This window comes from Netta rufina (assembly GCF_964035555.1).
Source record: "Netta rufina genome assembly, chromosome: 2".
In the NCBI taxonomy this organism is placed as follows: Eukaryota; Metazoa; Chordata; class Aves; order Anseriformes; family Anatidae; genus Netta; species Netta rufina.
In genome coordinates, this window is record NC_140124.1 from 44,816,660 (window position 1) to 44,830,723 (window position 14,064).

General features: G+C 37.2%; 1 protein-coding gene across 4 annotated transcripts in view; it reads left to right on the top strand.

Moving 5' to 3' along the window:
- ATP2C1 (ATPase secretory pathway Ca2+ transporting 1) overlaps positions 1-14,064 on the top strand; it is a 49,943-nt gene that overhangs the window by 9,857 nt on the left and 26,022 nt on the right. For 3 of the 4 annotated variants that reach the window (XM_084282239.1, XM_084282238.1, XM_084282240.1), the window contains 6 exons: positions 6,330-6,440; positions 7,350-7,466; positions 8,795-8,884; positions 11,648-11,683; positions 12,585-12,646; positions 13,015-13,123. In XM_084282239.1, the coding sequence (XP_084138365.1) occupies positions 6,330-6,440; positions 7,350-7,466; positions 8,795-8,884; positions 11,648-11,683; positions 12,585-12,646; positions 13,015-13,123 (525 nt within the window). Of the gene's footprint in view, positions 1-6,329; positions 6,441-7,349; positions 7,467-8,794; positions 8,885-11,647; positions 11,684-12,584; positions 12,657-13,014; positions 13,124-14,064 lie in introns of those variants that run through there. The other variant, XM_084282241.1, reaches the window with a different exon arrangement.

Here is a 14,064-nt window from a genome sequence, read left to right on the forward strand (position 1 = left end):
AACGGCTCTGTGGTATCATAGTTGTGATACTGAGCAGTGACTCATTTAAACTGAGTTTGAAGGTGGCTAAAAGATGGTCAAAGACCTGAATCTCCAAAACCTCTAGGTACAGTGTGCTAATGAGCAGGAGAAGACATGGCATAGATATTTCATACCTGATGGAACTGACAAAAGGTTACTTCCATTCTGCGTGGTATGTTTTTCCTTAAAGACATGTTTCACAGCCAGGAGTTTTTGCCTAGCAGGAATTGTTTCCAAAGTCTCTGTCCACGCACATGGGAACTCATGCCTCTGTGCTCCTTGATAGCTAGTTGTTCTCTAGCCCTGTGAGCTTTCAGGGGGCCAGACTGCAAAAGAGGTGAGCACTTGTTACTTTATTACATTATCATGGGCACAGATGTCTACATAAAGCTGCTTCTGTTCCTGATGGTCAGTTCCACCAGGTGATTTAGACCCTGAATTCTGCTCTTTGTCACAGTACCGATCTACTTGTCATCGTCATCCTCTGCACCTGGCTCTGAATTGTACTCAACTGGCGAACATGCTTACCCGAATCTGAGCTTTCCAAACTTTTGGGGTTATATCACTTACAATTTGATCATATAGAATATTCAGGAAAATGGATGTTTCTAATTTTCAACGTTTTGTGTTCAATGAAACACTTTCTTATTATATTGTTAAACATCTACTATTTTTTTTTTCGGGGGAGGGGGGGGGAAGGTAAATCAAAAATAGAAGCTGATTAATGATGCACAGTGGGCAGGGAGGAACAGTGTACACTGAAGCGCTGACTCTTTCTGCATCCCAATAAGAACAGCACAAACATTTGACATAATAACCCAGAAGAGGTGATACTGTGGTGTAAAATCATATGTCCTTTCTGATGCTGGAGCCCTGAGGTGATGTGGTTTTGGATGGCCCTTTGGTCAGGGCACGGCACACTGCAGAACTTGTCTGCTCTCAGGTCATTAGTACTCGTATGGGGTTTCGCTTGCAATACAAATGCAGCTAACAGCATTCAGGCCTGGAATGTGAATTGAGCTTTGGAGAGTCTGTTGGACAACATGCTGTAATGCCCTTATTTTGGCAATACAGCTGCAGTTCCTGATCAGGTGCACGTAATGTTTCAAGTGGAAAAGACAACACTGATGGGATAGATGCAGGCTGAGTGAATGAGCTGTTCAGGTGGGTAGGAAGACTCAGAAGGAGGTGATAGGCATGGTTCACAGGCAAATACTGGAAGGAGTGTCGAGCCAGTGCTTCCAGTCATCTTTTTCCATTTCCAGTTGCACTGCGTGGTTCCCAGGAACTGGTTGTGTCAACCTGCCATTTGCTAGAGAGACTTCTCATGGGGTATCCTAAACTGTCCTTTCCAAGACAAGAGTCCCCAAATCCAGATGTATTCTTTTCTCTTGTGTTTCTGATAGAAGTTTTCAAAGAAAGAATTCATCATTTCTTTTTAATTACCGTAGCTGTTTTCTTTGTTTTATAAACATCTTGGTTTTGTTTTTCTTTCATTTTCTCGGTTCTGAATAGTTTCGCTTTTATATCTCCTTTGTATTTTGTATTTGTAGGTCAATTAAGTAACTGCATGTAACATTTGAAGGACTTTGTATTAGCTAATTAGCTAAAGTGTTTTGGTCACAAGATTATCTCAAAATAGATTTTGTTGTGAGAGTGCTCTACAAATTTTTTTAGATTGCTTGCAGTTAATGTAGGTCCTGCCGTTTACATTCCCTGAGCATCTAGAGCTAAAATTTCCCTTTTACCTTTTTTTTTTAAAAAAGTGTCTCGTTGTCAGTGAGCCCTGCTGATGGATAATGGACTGTTCCTGCTAAGCTGCTCCACTGAGTGATGGAGGTAGGATGTTGGCACTTGACAATAAGTGGATATAGAAAGAAGGTAGGCAGAATCGTGGTAGCGTCTGAGGAGGAAGAATTTCTTCGTGCTACTGTTAACTGGTCAGACAAATTACAGGTTTCCCTTTGGAGCAAACAGGAAGGAACTCTGAATTTCCAGTAATGTAAACCTTCCAGATTAACTTGCGTTAGTTTTGATAAACATGCTTTAGTCACACTTCTGTGGTCACAAGATTGATGTGTGTTTCTTGCCATAGAAATGGTGGTGTGTATGTTGGAAGTGCTCCAGGAAAAGTCCCTCCTGTGGCAGCTGCCACTTTTTTTTTTTTTTTTTTACTAGCTTGTATTCTGCTTCTTTGTTCCCTAGTAGGTTTAGCTGTGAATGGGGAAGGGAAAGCTGTAATCGTTGCTCCAAAAACTTCAGCTATATTCTGTCTCACTGGTATAAAAGAATAGGCCAGTGTCATTTTTTAGCCCCATTATCCGTATGAAAACTTTGCCTGCAATGGCAAAAAGTTCTGAAGTGTTTTAAGATACCAACTGCTGGATGTTTGAACACGAATTACATCATAGGATGGGAAGAGATCTTACTGTATGTGGTGGGCTGACCCCTGTAATATAGAAGGCTGTGGTTTTTAGGGTAAGCTGCTGTTGGATGTGCTAACAGGTGTTGCAGAAGCACAGGCATCCAGCCTGCAGGTCTGGGCACCAGTGCAAAGGATTATTGAGTACTTGCTGACACTGCTAAATAAGAAAGCTTTCTTTTCAAGTAAAGGCAAAAATACGTGTTTGAATATGGTTATTATGTCCCAGCAGATGGCAAGTACTTTTTCCAACTTTTTTTTTTGACTTAAATCTGTCAATGTAACCCACTCCATTGAAGGGAACAGTGATTGGTTTCTTATTGGCTAAGTAATTGAATTTAATTGGTGGCAAAGTGTTGGATATATCGTTATTTTCTGAACTGTAAGTGTAGTTTAATCTACCCAGAGATTGTAGAGTTTTTTGACAAGTGAGATGAGGGATCCATCCAGAATTGTCTTATCATAAGTAATTTTGCCCTAGAGAAAAGAGCTGGCTATGAAAAGACTGAGCCTTTGTTTTGCTAATCCTTTACCAAATTTTCTCTGTAGATTTTTTTTTTTTTTCATGTCCTAAAGGTTCTACAATGTTCTCCCTAGGAGTGGGAGATGTTTTGAATGCAACACACATTTAAAATCAGAGGCTTTTTGAGCCTGTCACAAAAATGTTGTAAAAATAGGCTTTGTTAGCACAATTCTACCGTGCTGATGAAGGTTGATTTGGATGAAACCTCTTTATTTTAACATTTGTGTTTAAGGGTACTTAACTCTTTAAGATACCTTTAAAGAGCTTGTTACTAGACATTCTGCCATCCCAATTGATTCCCTAATATTAGGGACATGATGAGGTGTGTCCCTTTTTTGGAGCTGGTGTTTGAGTCTACCAGCCACAATACTTGCTATAGGGCAAAAAAAAAAAATCTCAGCACTAAAATTTGTAATGGCTGTTAGTTCATTTCTGCCTAGTCTTACTGGGAAAGTGTGGTTGCTCAGTGTTTTTGTTGAGTGATCTTCGACAAAAGTGTGTGTTTGTGGATTTGTTTTGAAATAGCATTTAGGCTTAATTGTTTCCAGCCCTAAATTCTGGCGTTCAGTAACTAGATACTACGTTCATAGCATTACATTCAACAAAAATCAAAAGCTAGCACTTAGGAGAGGAAACTGTAAAGAAAAGAACATGAGTTCTTCAGTAGTGTTGTATCAAAGAGGGGAGATCGTGGCAAAATTCTTGGTAAATGTTTGGTTTGAGGAAGTGTGTGAGCCAAGAACACTGAAACAGCAGGAAGGTTAAAATCCAAAGGAAATTGACTGTAAACTTCAAAGTATGAAAAGTCACAATTTCCAATGGCAATTTCCTGAGAATTGAATTGTTTAAACTTAATGTTGGTTCATGTGCAGAGGCTTAGCAGCCTTAACTGTGTGTGTTCTTAACAGCAGAATAGGGGAGTTCGTCTGTATTTGTAGCCCCCAGATAGGCACGATACATACTGAAGGTTCTGCAAGGCAGATTTGAATGCAAGTATTTCTTTCTAGGACTCTCGTGAGCATAAAGTGCTTCATGGACACTGCTCAAAGCAGTGTCACACCTAACCAAAGGCTGCACGTCTGCATGGAAAACTGAGTGCCTGTGATGTTGCATCTCTTCCCGTGATGAAGTTTTACTTAGTGAGCTGAACATGTATGCCAAAGAGTGTGTGTGTGTGTATATGTATATATATATATATATATATATATTTTTTTTTTTTAAGGCTGAGAGTTGTAATGCCCCTATTCTTCTGAACTGAAACACCTTTTTTTCCTGCTGCAGTTACGGCCAGCTTATGTTACTCTAATGTGGTTCTGCTTTGAAGAGGGATCTGAGAAGCCTTAGGCTGCAGGGCAAATGTTTGCCACTCCGGTGCAGAGTAGTGAAACCTTGCTGGTGCAAGGATTTGGTACCATTTGTTGGGTTTCTTGTTTTTGCAAAGCATTGAATTTTGGTGTCTTTATGACTCATATAGAGACCCCTTGTTAGGAATAGAATTATACTCCTGATTTTTTTTTCTGATGTTAAAAGCAATTAGTGAGGTTCTTTTAAAGTACTATAAATACATATTAAGTGTTGGAAAAGAAAAAGCATGATATTTTGAGCCATGTCTGAAACATTTTTGCAAATATATATATATTACGCAATATAATAATATGTGTCACCATCATTTTTAATGAAGACCTACATCAGCGTATATACATAAGATTTCAGTAAGTACCTACTACCGAAGGATATTTTGGACAGATTTTGTAACACTAAAAGTTGGGCTGCAGGCTTTCCAGTTGTGGTTTTTGCTTAAATGCATCCTAGAAAGGATAGCAACGAAAAGAGCAAACCAAAACTCTTTCAGCAGAATAAGGTATTGCAGTTGAGGTGTGACAGAGCATAGCTGAGCTTTGCTTCTTGGTCCCTTGCTGATGCCCTCCCAGCTGCACAATCCTGCTGGCTTCAAGCTGCACAAGGCTGGGTCAAGTCCAAGGGATTCCCTCAATTTTGAAGCCACTGAACAGGTCTTTAGTCTGCCATGCCCTCCTCCCAAGAGCTCGAACACACACTGCACATTGCCCTGAGTTTCACCTTAGTCTCTAGACTTGCTTCCTTAGCACTACAGTGGAGCAAGTCTTGTGGTTGACTGTTCCACTAGGAACTACGTGGCGAGCAGAGAGTTTCCAAGGATTTCTCTTTCAAGAGAAAGCACGTGTGTGCCTACTGTGGTGCTTTCACCTTCATTCATTGTTCCCTTGGGCCTCTGCGTTGAAGCCTTTGTGTAATCTTATTTAGGTAAGCAGCTGGAAGAACAAAAATTGAGTTAATCTCAGCTATCATATTTGAGTACAAGACAAAACGGTGTGTAGTATAGAAAATGAAGATTGTCATAGATTTTTTATGGTATAAAAATGCTGTAATCTTGTAACACATTATCATCCTGGAGTATTTTTTTTTTTTATTATATTTTGTCTCAGCATCCACCGAGGAATTCCAAAACCTTTATTGTCTTGTATAAAAGCATAAAACCGCCAATTCAAATTCTGTGGGAGTGTAATGGGAGAACTATTTCGGTGGTGTGCACGTTTGTATCTTAGGTGTTTTCCAGTAAACAGGGGGAAAGGGTGGGGTAGATGACAAAATGTAAATCATGAATTGTGGGTGCAGTGAGATGGAGTGATGGTAAAGGAGACAAGGGGTGATGAAAGAGTGTCTAGCATTTAGCATCTAATACTTAATAAGCAAGCGTTCTGAAACTTCAGTTTCGTTGAATGTCAGCGCAGGCTGTCAGTGTTGCTAAGGCACTACTCTGCACTTCACAAAAAATTTCATTTCTGAAAAATTACAGGAAATCATTGCTTCTTATAGCAATGAATTATAGTACAAGAACTTCTTGAAGTTCTTGTACTATAGTCAAATTCTGTGACTTCACTGGCGTCTGTGCTCTTGTGGTTTTCCTAGTATTGTTTTTCCTTTCTTTCTCTACAAGGAAACACAAATAGGCTTGCTTAGAGTAACTTCATTAGGAAGTAGAAAGTAAGGGCAGGAAGTGAAATTTATTTTGGAGTGAGTACTTCCTGATCAGTTGTTGACCTAAAGGATTCCTTACAGTTACATATAGTGGTATATTTGCCATTGCTTAACACATCATTACAGAAATAGTCCCCTCAGTTGCACGTCCAGTGTTTTGTTTCATAGTTGCAGATATGATACTGCATGGAAAAGAAGATGAATCTGTAGATATTATTTTATAAGCGTAAATGGTTATTGAAAACTGTATTTTAATGGCATTAATACTGCATCGATCTGGTATATGTTGTTTGAAATGAAATGTTAGTGCTCCCTATCCCTTCAAACTTTGGTTTTGTTTCATAGGTTGCACGTCTTCAACAAATCCCTGACGGTGACAATGAGACAATGATTCCTGTACTGTCCTCAAAAAAAGCAAGTGAATTGCCAGTCGATGAAGTTGCAAGCATTTTGCAAGTAAGTAATTTTGCATCGCTTTAGACTGTGTTGATGTTACCAAATGATGTTTGATATCTCATAAGAACAGATCTTGTTACTAAGAGTCCATGCATTATCAGGCTGTTTGGTGTTAACTACCATCTACTTTTAAAAGCACCTCGATTATTAAATTGTTTCTTGAAATACTCTAATCCGCAGTGTTTCTGAGAAAATTGTTAATTTGGGGTGGTATGATTCAGCTTGAAAATCTTTAGATTTCTGTATGCTTTGGAGATTGTTTTTTGTTAATAAAACTCTCCTTGAGTTTCAGAATTGAGTTCTTCCTGTAAAACTGTCCTGTTTTTCATAGCTATCGCTTCCATTTCTCAAAGGAATTCGTAATGTCTTTGATATATTTTGGCAGCCTCTGTTTTAAGAGGAGGAACAGGATTGAGAAAGCTACCCATAGACAGATATATGAGCCATTGAATTTGGGTTAACTTTCTTGATAGATGATCTATTTTCATCTTCTGCATGCTTGACTGCTTGAGGAGTACATCATGATAAACGTTGGTCACTGATAACTCAAAAATTTGAAGCTATGGCTGTCATTTAGCTGGGTAACTGAACTCCTAACATAATTCTCAGCAGTCTGAACTGTTTGGCTTGCTAAAGAGTTTTCTGCAGGGAAGATTAGCAATCAGAGATGTGAAACAGCATCTGCTTCTGTAATTCTGTGATTTTTTTTGTTGAATCTGTTAACTACTGCCAAATTTTATTTTAAAACAGTTAGCATTTATTGTTGTACAAACACCAGTACCAAGCTTGTATTTCTGATGGCCAAATTTTTATAATCTAAGACATTGTATTTTGGTGTTGGAATTTATTTTGAAGTCTTATCTTAACAGTGTAATCGCTGACTGTGTTATTTTTTGTATATTTCAATAGGCTAATCTTCAGAATGGCTTAAAAAACTGTGAAGTGTGTCATAGACGGGCATTCCATGGATGGAATGAATTTGATATTAGTGAAGATGAACCACTGTGGAAAAAATACATTTCCCAGGTTAAGATTTTTGTCTTTTCTGCTTTTAGGTTTTAATAGTCTGTCAGTAATTTTGCTGTCTTAGCTTTTGTGTACATGAAAGTACTCTGATAAAAGCGGGTAAGCTGAAGTAGAGTAAGAAGTTCTTCTGTAACTTGTATCTATCTTACCTATTGAAAAAAACTTTCATTTAGGTACGTCAGTGTTTAGGTTATATGGTTTGTTTGTGAATGATTTCATAGCTAGCAGAAGGCTACCATCTGTAATATCTCAAGGACTGGGGAGGTAGAATAAACTTCCTTATAAGCAAAGACTTAGGCATGAATCACACTCAAGTCAGACACAAATGCTTATGATTGGTAAATATTTAAATGGAATATGAAGTGTCAATAATTTGATGGGCAAAAGAAATTTAAGAAAGCAAAAATATTGCCTTTGAAGTGAGGGTGGGCATGGGGTCCACCTTGAAATCTGATGGTAAGCAGAATCCGCAAAAGTCACGTGTAAATTTCTTCCTCTCAGCTCGATCTACTACGAATATTTGGAAATGCCCCTGCTTTGCCACTCTTTTGCCTCCATCCCTTCTCCCTGGCAAAGACACTTAAAGCAACTTTTCACACAGAAGATTTTCCTAATCAATTTGTTAAACATTTTGGTTAGTATTTCCTGCAGCCTGTCTAAGCAGCAGTACAGTTAAGTTCTAAAGTAAACCCTGAAGTAATGGGTGGTTAATTCTAGAGAAACTGTTTTACTTGGAAGTGGCTGCAAAGATAATTCCATTCTCTGCTGATAGTAGGAGTGGGAACATCATTACATACTAGCTGTCCTCTGGCATTAATACTTCATTTTCCCATCCATCTATAATGTCAGTTAGATGCATCAGAAGACTTCTAAGGAGTATTATCCAAGCCTGTTTTAGGTAGGATTTATTAAGATACGGATTTGCTTTGAATGTGCTCATCATATGTGCTCTTAGAGTGTCCTTCACTTTTATTGTAAGATTCACTTTTTTGTAAGATTTCTCAAAAAGGAGACAGCAACTATCTGTCATGTAGAAGAAAGATCCTTTTATTCTGTCTTGAAAATGTGAATCAGGGAATGTAAGAAATGGTTTCCTACTGTTATGTACTGAATATGGTCCATTCAAAGCCTTTGATACTAGAAAAAATAATTCAAGTAAATTCTGAACCATACAGAGTCAAATTCTGTTTGTGCTGGCAGATTGCAAAAAAAAAAATAAATAAATAAAAATTAAAGAATATGTTTTAAAAATGGATGTTCTTTGGGGGGTAGGCAAAAAAGTCATTCTGTGTGGAGTATTACTGAATTCCTGTTCTGTTTCATTTCAGTTTAAAAATCCCCTTATTATGCTTCTCCTGGCATCTGCAGTCATCAGTGTTTTAATGCATCAGTTTGATGATGCTGTCAGTATCACCGTGGTAAGGAACTAAAATTTTATCTACTGAGACAATACTTCAGAATGGATGACCACATTAGCATTGATATGATGTTGAAAGCAAATGTGGGATGGTATCACTCGATTGTGATTAATGAAGCTAATTTATATGCTATCATTAAATCTGCTGTTAAGTTTGTGAGGGGATTTTGTTTTTCTTGACTGATAATAGTACGTATCAAAATATCAGCTTAATAGTTACCTGCCTACATCTTACATCTTTGCTGTTTTGTTGATTAGAACATCTGTGTCTAGGAGTTTGTTCTGAGGAACAATTTTTGGTGCCTTCTGTCTAATGTTTTAATCTCAAATTATGCTTTAATTTCAAGGTGAAACCAACAGAGGTCTTCTGATAATTTACTTGAAAAATGTGATCTTCTAAAACATGTAAAAGAAATCTAATCTGAACTCTCTAGAAACAGCAGAAAGAAGATAGAAGCTGAAATAAGGAATTGTCATAGAAGTTTGCAATTAAATAGGGTGTTAAACTAATGAGTGACTGTAGTGCTGCTAAGCGTTTGTCAGGGCAAATGACACTGAGGAGAAATTTGTATTCCCTTTCTACTTTTTGGGGTGAAAAGTAGAAATTGGGATTTCTGTATGATCAGAGGTAGTTTGTAGCTGTGGTGGTTTTTTTGTTTGTTTATTTTGTCTTAGCTGACCTCCACGCTCCATATTGTGAGGAATTGTGTTTCTGTAATTAATTCAAGATAAACAGAGGTTTGCTCCTGACCCCTCTTTTTCTGCAGACACAGTAGAACACATGGTTCCTCTAAGAAACATTATGCAATTTGAATTTGAGTGTAGTGTTAGTTGTACTCATAGTAGTATAGTCTGTTGTGCTCATATGTTGGATGTAGGAAAATTATTCTATCATTAAATGTATTTAACTGTTGTGGCCAAAAGTCAGAATATTTTTGCCCTTTGGTAGTGCCCTTAAATCTATTTCCCTGTACCCTTCAGCAAGGCAGTGTAAGGGAGCAGTAATTTCTGTAGTCTGTGCTCCAATCTGAGAAGGAGTCTTCAACAGCCTCATGAATGTTAGCAGAGGCGTCTTGAAATACGGAGAGTAAGTGCAGTTCAGTTAAAATTCATTAATTGTTTATTTCATTTAGCTTACAGCTGACCTACCATTTAGTCTTGTAGTTATCAAGGCTTGTATTTTCACTGAGTAAATATGTTTTTCTTCTTTCTCAGATGACAGTGCAACTTCTGTGTCTGTACATTTCTGCTGAGAGCCTTAGCAACAAAACTAATTTGCTGCTAAATATCTATGACATACATTTCTTTTGATAGCATTGCTGGCTTGAGCAACTTTTGCCAAGGTTTTTAGTTCAGATGTTAAAAAATGTACTGTAGAGCTGCGTGATGACTTGAACTGGGCTCAGATCTTAAAACAAAACAACAAAAAAACACCCTACCTTTTCACAGTTGGAAGATACTGGCTTCTTGTTTCAAGCCATTGCACATAGACCCTGAAGTGAGACACTGACATGAGAATAGGATATCAAAGCTGTGACAGGTAGCATGAAAAGAAGTTAGTACTGCTTGCCAAGGAAGCATATATGTAACTCTGGAAGCAATACCCCAAGGAAAGAGGAAGAAATGCATATAATTTTTTACTAGGACTCAGTCGTTGAGGCTAATGTTAGTGTCACCAACCAGGCAGACTTTATCTTTGATTTAGTTAATGGTATTGCAAGAGTTTTTCTCTTGCAAAATGGTCATATCTTATTTTTTAGAAGTTACAAGGTGCACTTCAATGGCTTAATTAATTGCTATTGCACTTCTGAGATACATAGCCATATCTAAGATACAATTGTAAGAAGTGCAACAACTCAGTCTGAGTAACAAATGTATTTAGTGTAGCAAAACTCTAGACTGTATTGAGGGGGAAGATGGTACTTCAAACAACATTCATCTTTGTCTCATTCTCTAATAGATCTCATTCATTCACTCATTGCACGTCCAATGCTTACAAGCCCAGTGATGTTCATGTTGAAGTGTTGTGCCCGGAATTGTGTGTGATATGGGGGAAGGCTTATTATTGAGGTCTTGGTGCTTCTCTTGGATTATTCCTAATGGGCAACTTTTTTATTTGCCTTTTTGGTTTGGATCTTGGCTGTTTGGGGTTGAGTCAATGTATTATCTTACTTCATGGGAGTCTTGGGCAAAGTTCCCAAGTTTCCTCCGCTTGTCTTCCTTACCGAGATATTTTATGGCTCCACACCCGTTCCTCAACTCTGTCTCTAGTCTTCAGTTTATTCTTTATCTTTCTGTTATCTTGTCATTTGAATGAAACAAAATCTGATGCTTTGCAACAGTTTTTGTGGCAGTGAACACCATTCATACTTCATTCAGACATTTTTTTTTTTTCCTGTTTGTGTTCTGGATCTCTCCCCACTGTTGTCTCTTGTTCACCTTTTAGAAATGCAGAGGAGAGCTTACAATCGCTTAACATTTTACTTCAAAGTCACTGTCTAGTTATCAATCTTATTTTTAGTAGCATTACCTTATTGAAGTTCTTGGATGACACTAAAACAGATGTAGAGATAATGCCATTGTTTTTTGTTTTGTCTTTAGTAGGCCTGAGGGAAATCTGGTCATTTTGAGCATGAGAAAGTCTGTTTCTAAACCATATTGCTAATGTGTAGTAACAACTATGGTTGAGAAAAAGCAAATATGATCAGTAACTTTCATGGCCATTTGGAATTCTTTTATCTTATCTGCTTTTGTTTTCTCGCAGGCAATACTCATCGTCGTTACAGTTGCCTTTGTTCAGGTAAGACATCTGTTGTCCAAACAAGATTATTGCTTTTATGTATGCTCTTCTATTTAATAAGTAGTTGTCCTGATATGTTGTGCAGCTGCACAATGCTTGATTAAAGAGCTCTGTGCTTTCATCCAAGTCTTTTCCCTTTTCTAAAGTGCACGATTTTTCTTGCTTTAACTACATTGACATTTATGCATCTGTATGGGTAATATACTCAGCAATAAAAGACTACTTGTAAAGAAGCATTCAGATTAAACTGTGCTGAAGTGCTTTAAAATACTTGATTTCATAGAAAACAGTTTTTGACCATAAAGCTTTGGCTGCAATGTCGTACAGAAATTTTACCCCCCAAAATATATTTTAAATAACGTAAGTCATAAAAATGTTATTATCATTCTTTGAATACCCAGCTTTATTCAGTGTCTGCTTAAACCAAAATAGCTTCCTGTTTGTGCTTTTAATCTTTGTTTATCTTGAAATTTATTATAAAATCTGAATTAGAGGTGAATTGTATTACCATAGTTCTCCAGGGGCTTAGAGTTTGAACACTGGTTTTGGTACAAACTTGCTAAACTGTAGAACTTGATCCCTGTGTTTAGAAGCATTACTGTAAGAATTACAAAGCCTTGAAGGTATTAAAAGAAAATGCAAAGAATCTCTACCAGTTTTTCAGAAATAACGCGTGTAGGCAAGTTCTTAAATCTGTAAAACTTCCAGTATTTCGACTGTATTTGCTTTTTAAAGTATATCTAATAAGGAACTGTTGTAGGGCATATCTTAACTGATTCTTTGGAATGTTATAACAACTTTACTAATGGAACACATCCACATCTGCTGAAATCTATCTTGTTATTGTTTAAGTTTTGCCCATTTTAAAAACATTCACTTCTTTTTTTTATTGTCTTTGCAGGAGTACAGATCAGAAAAATCTCTTGAAGAGCTTAGTAAACTTGTGCCTCCAGAATGCCACTGGTATGGAATTGTATGTCCTCTCTCTCCTAAATTAAGTCATGTTAAGTTTAATGTGAAATGAGTAGAAGAAAAAGTTTTTACTGAACTTAATACCTTTTATAGCAAGCATTACACTGATATAGAAAACTTATTTTGACTCATTTTAAAGATTGTTTTATTGGCAAAAAATATTACTCCACGTTGTTGCCCCTTGAACACTTCAAATGATATCACTGATGTGTAATTTCTAGAGAAATAAACAGCAAAATTGAAATTGTATTTTTCTGGAATCAGTAGCACTGCAACGTATAGTCAACACTTCACTTTTCTAAGACAAAATGCCAGAGAAGACATTCTTATGTACCTTGACCTTGTGTTTACGCCTACAGTGTACGAGAAGGTAGAGTGGAACATACACTTGCAAGAGATTTAGTCCCAGGTGATACAGTCTGCTTGTCAGTTGGAGACAGAGTCCCGGCTGATCTACGATTATTTGAGGTATATACCTACTCTTGCTTTAATATTTAATAGCATTTCTTTTTGTGGGACAGAGGGGAAGAGAAGATAGCTACTGAATACTGAACTGCATAAATATTATTGTTTGGAGCTTGCAACTATTTTGATAGAAGCTTTGAAATAATTAAACTCCTAAATGTAATTGTGCATTCTTAATATATGTGGGTTTTGATTGTAGGAAATGAAAGAAGTATTTTTCCAATTTTATGTATGCAGTCTGTTACTTCAGTTGAATACTTCTGAATGTTAAGTCAAATGGCTGTTTTCAGTCTGAACTGTAAGATATGTTAGCAGCTGATTTCGTGTCTATATTTGCATTAATTTTAGGGTGTAGTTGCAGTGTTCTCTGAACACTGCTAGTTTTATAGACAAAACCTATACCAGCTAGTGTCTAAGAAAAATTTGTGGTGCTCTTGGGAAGTTTGTCTGCATCATCTGTTAGTGGATCATCTGTTAGCCCTTGTAATATAGTCAGTACTTAATGTTTTTCTGAATAATCTTCGTTAGTGACTTCAAACACTTTCTTCTTCCATCAACAATTATATAGTGTCTATGTTAGTGTAGAAGTGCTGTTGCAGCAGCATTTTCTATCACATTCGTAAGCTCATAGCATACCATGTTAGCAGCATTCTTGGACCTGTTACAATGGAAAGCAGAAGGGGAATTGAAAGTTTCTAATCTGTCTACACAACCTCAAAATTTGCACCATCTTTATTTCAACTATTCTTGCAGATATTTGAAAATAAGAGCATGTCATCATAAGGAATTGCCTTGCTCTGGCCTTGGAAATCTCTACCACACAGTGGGGGTTGTTATATATACACGTGTGTGTATGATGCATCTGTCTTACTTGGCAAAATGTACATGCCTTCTTCTGGAAACTTCAAGTCCAATCTTCTGTAAAAAGGCTAACTATGATCACC